At 40.4% G+C, this 13,314-nt stretch overlaps 1 protein-coding gene across 5 annotated transcripts in view; it reads right to left on the bottom strand.

Annotated features, from left to right (window-relative positions):
* Positions 1-1,941: 1,941 nt before the first annotated feature.
* The window catches only part of Abcc4 (ATP binding cassette subfamily C member 4), a 216,336-nt gene continuing 204,963 nt past the window's right edge, over positions 1,942-13,314 (bottom strand). For all 5 annotated transcript variants that reach the window (XM_010630726.3, XM_010630733.3, XM_010630742.3 and 2 more), the window contains one exon: positions 1,942-3,688. In XM_010630726.3, coding sequence (XP_010629028.1) covers positions 3,581-3,688 — 108 coding nt within the window. In that variant the 3' untranslated portion in view covers positions 1,942-3,580. The remainder of the gene's footprint in view (positions 3,689-13,314) is intronic.

Consider the following 13,314-nt stretch of genomic DNA (forward strand, 5'->3'; position numbering starts at 1 on the left):
GTCTGGAAGCTAATGATCACAGCTTGGAGCACTTCTTGTAACTGTAAAGACCAAAGGTAACTTGTGTTAATCTCATGCTATCTCAATAAATTTTGTATTAAAATATGTATAGAGGCTTTTCGTTTCCTGAAATATACATACATTATTTGGGGCAGACTCTGTACATACAACTTTTGTGTATATCAGTTATACGGTGACAAAGTTATTAAAAAACATACTTCCCCCTAAACTTTATAGTTTTTTCTTCTTGTATTTATCCTGGAATTTGAGGAAAAGTGAATTTATTTTATTAATTGGTTAAAGAAAATATAGCGTTGGCTTCTCATGTACCAAGAGCTTCAAATGGTTTATTTGCTAGGGGTCACAGGTAACTTTGGAACAGTATCCTAAGAACTCAGTAGAAATAGTTTTCCACGTGCAGAGCATTCACTTTAAGAAGACTGAGTCACTGAATTTGAGATTTAAAGAAAAACAATGTCATGACCATCTTTACGCTCAATTGGTAAGTATGATACATAAAAGTGAAGAGAACATATGAAAAGTTTAATGAATATCTAGCCATCCAGGCAAGACCGTGGGGGGATTGAATGCACGGCCTTTGCCATTAAGCTACAGCCCCATCCTTTTTATTCTGAGACAGAATCTAAGTTGCTAAGTTGCCCAAGTGGGAGTAGCACTTGCAATCCTCCTGCTTCAGTCTCTGAGTCTCCAAAGACATTTTAAGCACCTGAGAAGGTGCCCTCCCACTTCTACTTCCCTATACTTTCCATCTTCCGAAGTTCAAGTACTGTTCTGCCTGTAGTAATAAGTGTTTGTGAACTTTGTACAGAAGGAATCACAAATTTGGGAGTAGGGGTGTCAGGCTTCTTGGAACAATGTTTGTGAAATTCATCTGTGATGCATTCCTTGCTGTATTCTACCTCATTTTCCTTCCGCTGTTGATGAGCATTTCAATCATTTTCAGTCGGAGCTATTAGGAATTATGTTTCTAGGAACAACCTTGGAGCTGTATCTAGGTGTGCAGGTGTACACATTTGGAGAACAATTTATCAGGCTCCACAGCTTGTGTAAATGCTGTCTAGCTGATTTTTCTAAAGTGTTTTTTTTTTTTCAGTAACATTTTCAGATACACAGTAATGCATGAGTGTTCCCATTATATCGTGCCTGCTTGACGGTATGCTCAATTTCTCATTTTAGTCATTCTGGTGGGTGTTCAGTGGTCTCTCCTTATGTTCATCTGCATTTCCCTGGTAACCAACAAGAAGGAACGCTTTTCCAGTTATTGATCATTTGGATATTCTCTTTTGTGAGGCATTTATTCAAGTCCCTTGTCTATTCTCTAACTGGGCTTTCTGTTTTTTCCTTAGGCCTTATGTTCTATGGCACTGGTTCTACAGTCTACAGTCTACACCAGAATCTCCCGTAGGGCTTGTGAAAACAATTACAGATTCCTGATTCAGTAGATCCAGGCAAGGCAAAAGAATATGCACTTTTAAGAAGTTCCTTTGTGATGCTGCTGGCCCAGGTACCACCTTTTGAGAACCAGTATTCTAGTGTTGTAAATGGAGCTGCCATAGAGGCTTCTTGTTAGCTTAGGACTAAATCATGTTAAAAAACAAAACCTCAACTATTTAATACTTGTTTGAGCCTGGGGCATCAGCTAATATACTCTCTTTTCTAAGAAAGGGAGTGACTGGACCCTTTCAACAGCCACTTTTCAGTCTGTCTGCAACCCAGACATCTGCTTAGAACATTTGATACACCTAAGTAGCCCAGAGAACCAACGGATAACAGAAGATTTTTTTTTTTTTAATCTCAGGAAAACCCAGTGGCTTTCATCAGCAAGGACATGAGTCAGTAATCCCTCTAAGAACAAAAACACAGATCTCTGAATGGAGATGAAAACCATCATTTATTTCAATTGAATTTTGTTTCATTAAAAAAATCCTGTGATGACATTAAAACAGAAATGAAACAGAAACATATTTATATGACTGCCTTTGATCTCTACAGACCAAATAAACATATATACATTTAAAACATTTCTAGTGTTTAAACAGACCTCATTATCATCACTGCCACTTCAGTCTTCTGAAATACTAACCACGACTATTAATAAACAACTTAGTGCACGTGATTTACTGCACTAAACATTAATCACCGACTTCCACATACACGGAGTCAAACAGCCACTTCACTTATAGTACTTTGGTGATTTGCTGTGTGTGCTTTTTTATGCTTCATTTTAGAAAACAGCCGTTCTGTTAACGAATCGAACCACCTTATCTGTAGGCATTAAAGTATAGCCTATACACACACACCTGTGTGTGCAGTAATATATGCAACCTGATAGTGGTTTCAACTTATTCTGCAAGGTCAAGTCCATCTCAAACTGACAGTAAACATTTAGTAACTTGAACTCAACACCTCAGAGCTATCACCATCAAGAAAAAGTAAAGGCTGAGGGGTCAAATGAATTACTGTTGGCTTAGGAAGTGGTGTGGTTTGTTGATTCACTAACTAGAATGACCTAAAGAAGCTCTATTAGTGGTCAGAAGTAAACTGATTGGGACAGGTTCATCAAAGTGAAGCTTCTGGACACATCCTGAGAAAGTACTGCATAATTATGGCCAATTAGTGCAACGATTTTCATTTTTTCTCACCAACTCAAAGAGTCTATGTGTGCAATTTTGAAAGGATTTCAAGAAAAGCGAAACCAAAAAAGATTATAGTCAATAGAGGTTTACCTGCTGTAAACCAGAAATCCAAATCAAAATAATACTACATGTTTTAGGAGTTACACTCAGAGGTTTGGCCCTTCTGGAAAGTATCACCATGCTGAGTCTGGAACCAAAACACAGTTCCTTTCATGTCCAAGTGAGGCAGCTCTAACAATGAGGCTGTCCCTACATGTGTCCTTTGTCATCAAACTCCCTAGAAGGGATGCCATTTTGAAAAAGCATTATTTTCTCTTTCTTATTAGAGCGTAAAACATTTTCCTTCTGTACTTTAACCACGTATCTTTTGGGGGGCAGACTCTCCCTACTACAATGTCCATATATATATTTTGTAAGTTTTATCTGCACTGTTTTAATTAGCAGCCTTTGGGGGGCGTAGTGGATCCTAGTTATGTTAAAGAAAGTGGTGAGACAAGACAACCTTCACACAGTCTTTAAGTAAACAGAATCTCTGCTATCACTGGAAACTAACAGATACTTTGGGATCAACAAGAAACAAAAACAAAAGCAATCGACCTGTGACAACTTTGCCCTATTCCTCACACAATGAATGGGCTTTGGCTCTGGAGTCTGTTAAGGCACCAAATCTGGTAGGCTGTTGTATCAGTGGCCTGCACCTCTGATTTGGATTTTTAAAAAATTACAATATTGAAATAAAAGAGCACTTTCTTAGAGGTTGAAATTATTGGGTGAAGTTGGGGGGGGGGTCCAAATACACCGACATCTTGCGTGTATAAATTTTTTTGCTAGAGTTAAGAAAAAAGTACAAGGTAGTTTATGCAGTGCAAAAACTGTGGAAAACGCCTTTGGAACATGTTGACTTGACTGACATCTTGGTAGAATCACAGTGCTGTCTCAAAAATTGTTAAGGCTGAGGGCTGTCCATTGGAAGTGTTCATAACCACAGAGCCAGTGCGAGCAATATCCGGATAATTTCTTTTGAAGTACACCTGTTAAAAAAATGAAAAGCATAAAAGGAACACATTCTAAAGTTTTCAAGTCCTCTCTAAAGCAATGTGTTCCTATGTCCACTTCTTCATGTGAAGAAAACCTTAGCATTCACTGAGGCATAGTAACACTGAGGTGTGTGTATAGTCCATGGGGAATTAGCCCACTAAAGCCCTCAGCTGGGCTCGGCTGAATGCCAAACCACCTGTAGATCCACTTTAGTTCGGATCATTCCGATTCACAGATATGTTTTATCACTCCATTAAATTGATAAGCAAAATCATTTCACTAGCTCAAAACCTGAAGATAAATTAAAAACAGGGTGACAAAGAGGCTGGGAAATCTAGCGTCTGCACGAGAGTTTCTCATTTTCGCACATAAAATGAGCACAATAGATTTGGATGTTAATATCAGGTTGTAATCCCTATATGTTATAAACTTTGACTGACAAGCATTGAAATGCTTCGTCAACGTATGAACTATCCCAGCGCTTAATTCGTGTGGCACAGAAGTCATAGGATCCTTAGAAATGTGATCTGGGGATAGTGGGCCACAATAATGAAAAGAGAAGCAAAAGCTTTAACAATGACCCAGCCAAGCAACTTCTCTAAAATGTAAGATGATACCAAATAATAGGACAGTCTTTTGCCAAGCCTTTGAGTTCCTGAATTCTACCAATTTCTAGCTGAACTAGGAGAGATACAGGTTTTCCGATAAATGTGTAATCAGAGCATAAAGGGAATGAAATGCTGTCAAGTTTCTCTGTTCCACGATAGTCAGTGTTTAGTAGCTGTATCGTATCTCGGTTCCTTGACAGATGCGCATAACAAAATGAAATAATGTCAAGGCTTGTGAGCTCTTATCTCCAAATGTGTTTGGGTGAAAAAGACTTCAAATGTAATTTTTTTCCCCCAAAGAAGAATGTGAAAAGTTCTGTTTGAATCTTTAAAACAGCAAATGCACCATCTATCTGGGGCTGACGCGTGTCACGAGCTGGGGTGGACCCACACGATTCAGCATACACCATAAAACCTGACTCCAGAGTTATCTGTGGGTGCTGTCAGCAAACTTATCACTGGTTATAATGGACTTCACATACAAAACGCAAGTGTGCCGCGACACCTTCCTACATATTAAGGATACTTTTTCTTTTGTTGCTTACATACTTGCTACTGAAAAAGTGTTACTACTTTAAAATTCAATATATTAAAATGTCACTTAAGAGAAGTAAGAAGCTCTCTGATAAACCTTGGACCCCAATGAATGAAAAACGAAGCCATTTCTATTTTAATACAAGTTTTCCAAAATAAGACATTGGACGGGGGAAGCAACTTTCCTGCCATCTCTAACCACTTACCTAGCTGTATTTTGTGTGGCTGTATATTTATATATTCCAAAAGGGCTATTTCCTCCTGAAAGTAAAAGCAGCCAAAAGAACAAATGGAAATTCAATTCACTTTCTGCTGCTTGGAAGTCATCCCCAAATAAGCCTGTTTCTTCCCTAAAACCCTTCTCTATGTAAATTTTATCAAGAAAATGTTATTAGCAATTCTTCACTAAAATGTTTGCAGCTCTCTGGTCTGAAATGTTTTGTTGAAAAACAACTTCCTGAGTAAAATATTCTTAATTTCACTTTTCTTTTTCTCGCCTGCTACCATGTTTGGCATTATACAGCACAGATAATGAAACAGGCGAGATACAGCATCAGTTTTTACAGTGCAGGTGATGAAGGAAGCCAGGATGCTGACATTCTCAAGCAGGGTTCTCTAGTCACAGGCTTAGCCTGGGATAGAGAGGACCTGTCTCAGCTTTCCCTCCCAGGACTTACTGCTGACCCTGGAAAAAGCACTTAACCTCTCGCCATATGCCTGCCGCATCTGTAAATGAGATAGCAATGACTTACCTCATAGGAAATAATTAATGGCTACAAACTGCTAGTAGAAAACATGCCGAGTTAAGTGTTGGGTGTGTTTATGAACACTGCTCAGAGAATTGCCCTTTAGTCCATGGAAACTAGCAGTATTACCCAGCTTGAAAGATGAAAACAAAGCACCTGTGAGTCCCCTTTGTGGATCTTCTCATTTCATGTTTACAGAACCCCAGACTCAAGAGTTGAGACTCTATTAACTGAATGAGTATGGTAACCCAGGGAACAGAAAGGCCTGGTAGGAGGTTACCAGAACTGGAGTACCAACTCCCCTTCTGGTGACTTTGAGACGTTACTTAGGCCCCTTTGCCCTGTGAAGACTGAAGGAGATAACGCCATAAAAGTTCAAGCCTGCAGTCAGCAGAAGAGAAGTCCAGTGAATGTCTCATTCTTCTTCTCCTCTCTGGTTTGGTTGAGTTGCTCTAATGTAGGCTAAAACTAAGTTTAATATTTAAATACTAATGGGATTACAGCTCATTGACAACAACAGAGCAACAAACAGTCCCCTTTTTGGGCTCAGGAGAAACAGTGGGACTTTATGTATACGATAAGTGTAAGACAGGATTCCATGTCTGAAATTCTGGCTCAAGACCGTAGCAGTAACTCTCAGGCCTTAAGCCCCTCATCCACACAGCAGGTCTAATTCTGGTGTAAACTGCTCTATAAGGTATAATCAAAATATAGTCAATGCTTACACTAAAATTTTTATTACAGGGCCGGGGATTTACCTCAGTGGTTCTGCTGCCTGCCTTGTAAGTGTAAGGTCCCGAGTTCAATCCCCAAAAAGCAATAGAAGATTTGGGGGTGGGGGATTTTTTTTTTTTAACAGTAAAAAACACATTGCCAGTCCTCCTCAAAATACTACCCTTTGCTTTAAACACACTTATCGTTCTTGACACTTTCTGAAGCAGTTGTGGAAGTCTTCTGTGAGTACCCTTATGAAATGTGATCAAAAGTACAGTGAAAGCTGCTACCGAGTGCCATCCTACAGAAAGGCAGACTCATAAAAACATCAAGTGCGTCCACGTTCACTCTGTTCACCAGATCTGGCACTGTACAACTAATGTATCTTCCCCAAAGAAAAAAAAGACCATGAAAAGTAAATGTTTTGAATTAATTCCGGATAGCCAGAACAGCACAACTACAGTCCCTCATATAACAGGACTGGAACTGCTTCAGAGAGTAGCACATAGGATGGGAAAAAAGTGTGTTTGAAGTGAGGGGTAGTATCTTGCAGGTGATTAATGGTAATGTGTCTTTTGCTGTAATGAATGAAAAAAGATTTAACATCCAGCATATTTTTCAATCACACTTTGTATATGATTGTCAAAGAATATTAGAGAGTCTGTACTTCCGCTTTTAAGATAACGAAATGTTTCTTATCTTTTTAAAAACCACCTTAAAATTGAAGATACTGAAACTAAAACCTAAGTTCAGTCTTCGATGAAGTCAGTAATCATCGGAAACCCCTGATGGTGAAGTATCTGGAAAGGCTGCCGTGCGTCACGGATTCAGTGAGGCCACAGCAGGACAGACAGTGGACATGAGTGGGAATGCACCTCACGCATCACAGAAGGGTGCAGTTCTCCAGCTACTGCAGAACTCCAAGGCGGACAATGGGAATCCTGTAGGGACACGGCTGCTCAGGCTCACACCCTGGCACCCCTGGGAGAAGAGGGGTTTGGAATGCAAGCAGCATTAAGTGCCTACAACCCTGCTCCCCACACCGTGTACCCCACAAATGAGAATCTGTAATAATTTAAGCCTGGAGAAATCGCTTTAGCCTGAAACCATGTCCTAACTCTAGCTGCCTTGCACCTTCTCATCATACTAATAAAAGGAGTAATAAATGATGTGTAAAAATGTAAACAAAATGTGAGAAAAGGAACAAGACAAGCCCATGGCAAGTGAAGACTATGTAATCACCAAGCTGATGAAAATTATGAAAAAATGGCCTGAAATACAGTCAAACAAAATGTAGCAGAAAAACCAGTGTGAACACAAGAGAGATATGAGCCCAGGAAAACATGGCAAAGCAGTACAAGCTTTTGAAACTAAGGTGACAGAGCCCAGCCCAAAAAGTGAGATGAAAGAGAAAAATGAAAATCTCAAAGAAATGACCATTCTACTGAAGACCTCTCTTGAAAACAACAGTGTAAGATGGGGGACAGGACTGTGGGAGCAATCAAACCTGAAATTAAAAAGCATTCAGAAATAAGAACCAGGCTGGGGATTTAGCTCAGTGGTTCCGCTGCCTGCCTCACAAACACAAGGACCGGAGTTTGATCCCTGGTGCCCCCCAACAAAATAAAAGTTTACTCAAAAATGAGAACCAAGATCTGTCATGTAAGGGTAAGATCCCAATGATGAATGTAACTGTACGGTATACTTAAAAAGTTCCAATAAACTCAGTAAGATAAAAAATAAATAAAAAGGATTCAGGAGAAAAGAGGAAAAGGACACGTGACCTATGACAAGTCCTCAGAAAGGGGACAATGCCTATCAAAATTTTAAAATTCAAAGATATAATTTAAGAGAATTTCTAGAAACAGCAACAACAAAAAAAGATTTTAATATGAGGTTCAAAGAGGAACAGATTAATGTCCTGGGGAAAGCTAATGAATTTCAAAATAAAGGAAGAACCCTTTAGGCATCCAAAAAACAGTCAAGTTACATGTCACTGGCTCTGTACTCCTTCGTATAAATCAACAACACTGAGACCTCTGAGCCCAGATCCAACATTGTAAGCAAAAGAAAGTATGACACGTGAGTCTTATAACTAGGAAATTTAAATTAGAGAGGCATCAAACACGAATTTCAGACATCCAGCAAGTCAGAGCCAAAAGCATTAAATGAGTCCCAGAAAGGCTCTTTAAATGACAGAAAATACAATTCATAGTGAAAACCCAAGGCATATGTATCTGGGGACAGAAAATGAGACCGTCAAAGTTTTAAGAGCAAAAATGACAGAAGCTACAAGGAGAGACACGTACGGTATGAGAGTCATTCACCTTTCCAAAAACAAGGCACAGCAAATGGACTAATATATAAGGGCAGTGAAGACTTCTATCTTGTAATAAGTGGGCAAATTAAGAATCATTAAACTATATACTTTAAATAGGCAACATATCTTTTCAATGTGCAGAGAATATTTACAGAAACTGCCTGTACATTAAGGCACAAAAAAGTATGAATAATTTCAAACAAGTAGAAATGGTGCAGACGAGATTGATTACAAAACAATTACAGTAAGGCTGTCATAAAACATAAAATAAATCCCTGTTCCTAAGAAGTTTCTAAACCTTCCTCTTAACTAATTTCCAGGCCAAAGAGGAAATCAAAACCAAAACTGCAAAATGTACATATAAAAAAATGAGCTTTAGCCGGGCGGGCATGGTGGCACACGTCTGGAATCCCAGCACTCGGGAAGCTGAGGCAGGAATATCACTGTGAGTTCGAGACCAATCTAGGCTACATAGTGAGACCCTGTCTCAAAAAAAAAAGCATTCCGTAAACCTATATGATACAGCTAAAGCACCCTTCACAGGAAAATTCACAGCCTTATAGTATTTGTATTAACAAGCAAGACAGAATGTAAACAAATGCATTCAAGGTAAGAAGCAGTAACACAATAAACCAAAGGAAAGAATCAAAAGAGAGTAGAACCTGATCGGCTATAAAACAGCATATAAGAAGTAATACATCTAAGAAATCACTCTTTCGGGGGATGGCTATAACAACTTTAGTGGGGAAAAATGGGAATAGAGAGAAGGTATAAATGTTAAGTAGCCGTTAAAAAGAATGACATAACTGAAGATGCAATATTCAATGACCAAACTAAGGGAGGCATGTAGCTAAATGACAGAGCATTTGCCCAGCATGCATAACGCCCTGGGTTCCGGCCCAACACCGTAAGAAAAAAAGCGGGTGGGGAGGGAAAACTATCAACTGTGCTTAAGAGCAGAAAGGCTGTATATATGTGCATGTTCTTATTTTATACACAATATGTCACCAAAACTGCAGAAGATGGGGCCAGGACTATGTCGGAGGAAGATCAGCAGGACAGGAGGTAGCAGCGGGAAAGTGACTTTCTTTTTACTTATAAAAATTTTTAAAAACTGTAATAATTGTAGCAGTAGTTTTCATCATCTGTTCAGCTTATTATTAAAAGTAAGTTTTAACTATTTAAGAGTCTCTAAAGCTGCTGCAATGAGCATTGGGCACTTTTTGCTATTTTCAGGAGGTAAGGGTGCAGTCTATAGCCTTCTGAAAAGCTGATCATCACACTTTTATCATCAATAGGTAGAATTATTTTCATATCTGTAAAGTGCTTTATATTCTTTGAAGTACTTAAACTCGTGCTATCTTATCTGACACCTACACCCATGTGTCCCTGCGCTGCACTGCAGAGGAGGACCTGAGGCACAGGGCCTGGGGTGACTCATATTTAAGGCCAAGGCCGGCTCAGTGCCTCTTTACCTATTCAAACAGGTTCAGGCACCCAGAATTCAGGCTGTTAGGATTTCATAACCTGTGGGCTGTATCTGATGATGGCACAGATTGGTAAAACAGCACCTCCATTACACAACCGGAACAAAGGAACTCTGAAAACTTAAGGAGGGCTGCTGTGTCAGGAAAGTGGATGGGATAAGAGCGCTTGTCATTTGTTGTGGTTGAATTGTGCAGCAAACCCCACCTCCCCAAATCTTATGCTGGAGTCCTGACCCCCAGTCCCTCCGAAGGTGACCGGAAAAGCTGATTACGTTACAATGAGGTCTTCAGAGTAGGCCCTGGTCCAGCATGACTTCTAAGAGAAGGGGCACACTCCCAGAGGAAAAGGCCATGTCAAGACCCAGGGCCATCCATGAGCTGGACATAGAGGCCTCAAGGGACCGCCATCCTGCAGGCCACCTTCGTCTCGCACTCAGCCTCCTGAACGGTGGGAAAATCCATTTCTGTAGTTCAGTCTGTGATGGCAGCCTTCTGCTTTACGTATCTGAAAAGTATTTTGTCTACCTTTTCACAGATCATCTCTAAAGGTCAATCAAAGAGTGATCTGGCTTGCCTATATCAACATTTTCAGAAAAGCAACTATGTGGTCAAGAATACGTGACTTGGAAGTACCTTTTCCCAGATGCTGTTTTCTTTTCAAATGCATGAATTCTAATCTGGGGCATTGAAAAGCGTGTTGATTTAGACTAATCCACACGGTGTTACAGTTCAGAATGATGCCTTGATATTTGATCTCATACAATGCAAAGGCTGACAATCTGACAGCTTGTTCTCCTAAGAGGACCAAGTGTGTGCAGAAAGTATGTCAAGAACGTATTCAGCTTGGCTGGGAGTCAAGATCCGTCTTTCCCTCTGTCTTTCCATAGAAGTAGCTTGAGCCCATGGTAAAGCAGGCCTGAAATCCAAGAAGGATGTCCTGAAACCGCACTAGCCTCTGCGACTGGCCGGACCCCGGGCAACAAATGAAACAAGGAGCAATGTTTTGAAACTCTTCGCAGAACATAGGCAGTGCATCAGCTTTGCCCAGCAATATACCTAGCCTCTGCTCACCACTGACCCTCTCTGTGTCCCCCACAAAGACCTCTGGACCAGCAACCTCATGACCAAGTGGGACAGAAAAAGAACTGCTGTGAAGGTCAAGTGCAATCGTATGGGTGTGAATTATGTGAAGTAAATCATAAAGCACTACACGAATGTAAGTTGCTATTCATATTCTTCAACTGGATCCAAGAGAATTCTGTGATCTACTGCTTTTCTGTATGTATGCAGCATTAGAATTCAAATGCTGACTGAAAGAAAAGATTTCTAGTTCTGACTCTACAATAAACTAGGAGGGCCGGGGATTTAGCTCAGTGGTTCCGGTGCCTGCCTCACAAGCACAAGGACCTGTATTCGATCCCCATTACCAAAAAGAAAACCAAAAACAAACCAGGATAACACTGGGCCACCTTACTCCTGGGGGCCTTAGTTTCTTCATCTTTAAAATAAGAGTGTTGAACTGCATTAATGTATGTGATCTAGATCCACCCAAATTTCTGTGATTTACCACTCATTAGTCAACACCTTGATAATATAATGACAACAATGATAACACTGTGTGTGTGCGTGTGTGCTTGCGTGCACATGTGCTTAAAAACACAGCTAAGGATCAAACCCAGTTTCTTAGATGCCAAGCAAGTACTGTACCCCTGGTCTATACAGCCCATAACAACATTTTCAAAAGGGGGACTTTGTCGGGGAGGGGATGTGGCTTAGTGGTAGAGCACTTGTCTGGCATGCACAAGGCCCTGGGTTCAGTTCTTACCAGGGCAAAGAAAGGGAGGGAAATCTTGAGGGCAAAAAAAAAGGAGAATCTTTCCCCCTTGTCCATATAGTGCAAGTCTTTGTGAGAAGGTCAGAGAATGGACACAGTCACCCCTAGGCCGGGTTTGAGCCTGAACTCTACCAATTATTCACTAGTTATGGGATCCTGGGGAATTTCCTTCCCTTTGTAAGCTCTGGTCCCTGGAACAGGCACAATGAAAAGAGGACCTGTATCACAGCACAGTGCATGACATCTAGCAAGTGGCAAAGTCTAATCATCACGGCCCCTACTATGAGCCAAGTATCTCTGCTCTCCTCCACTCTCTGGTTTCTGTAGTCAGCGATGAAGGGCACGTCTAACATGTCTGTTAGGACCCAGCACAATACTTTGCATATGTAGAATTGCACAGTTCTGAAGATGGAAACAGGCTTCAAAGAAATGCTAAGTTTCTAAGGAGGAATGAGATGAAACAGTGACAGAAGAAAATAGGCTAGATTTCCGATAAACTATTCACACAGAACTATCAGATACTGCAATATGTTTTCTTACTGTTTTTTTATACTGATTTAAAATAGTACACAAAAACAAGCAGTTTTTATTCTACCTATGGTACTGAAAATTTGGGAAATTCAAGAAACAATGAAGAAAGAAAAGCACACCCATAGCACACGGCCGAGAGATGAGTACTTATGACTCATGTATAGCTGGAAGCTCATTCTACCTGAAGCCGTGCACACCATGGTGAAGAACACCTGGCTTTCTTCCCTCCACACAACTAAGAATTATCAGACCCACTATACAGAAGCAGAAGAAAGAACTATGAGTGGCTGGTGACACTGGCTAGGTCCCTCACACCAAAGTGAAGTTATCCCATCTACAAAAGGAGATAATTCTGTATTACCGTGTCAGAAAGGTATCATGAGACCCGAATGTTTTTAAATGCTTTTTAAACCTTCAAGCACTATTTAGACAACAGCTTCCAGGTGAGATACAGTCTCGGTTTGTCCTGATGACAATTCTATCTTCAAGAAGGTCGAGGAAATACAAAAGGGATCTCTGAATTTAATCCTGAACAACAAAGGTTGAGAGAGAAAGGAAGAAAAGGACAGTAGGAGTTTTCTTCACAAATTGTAAAATGAAGAACAAGAATAATCTATATGTTCCCCTGGTAGACCTTTCTAGAATCAACACATAGAACTCATATTTTCTCCTCAAATCTCCTGGCTGCAGACAGTGTTTGCACGCATGTCGAATGTGCTAAGCTTCACGAGGAGGAAATGCAAGGAGCCTGCAGAAGGAGTTCACTCTTCTGGGATAATCTGAACCCTGTGGAGTCTAAATGGGTAAAGAGCGCAGTCGAAAACCTGCCTCCCAGTAAGGCACAC

The sequence above is a fragment of the Fukomys damarensis genome, unplaced genomic scaffold (assembly GCF_012274545.1).
Source record: "Fukomys damarensis isolate Sample0158 unplaced genomic scaffold, DMR_v1.0_HiC HiC_scaffold_6, whole genome shotgun sequence".
Lineage (NCBI taxonomy): Eukaryota > Metazoa > Chordata > Mammalia > Rodentia > Bathyergidae > Fukomys > Fukomys damarensis.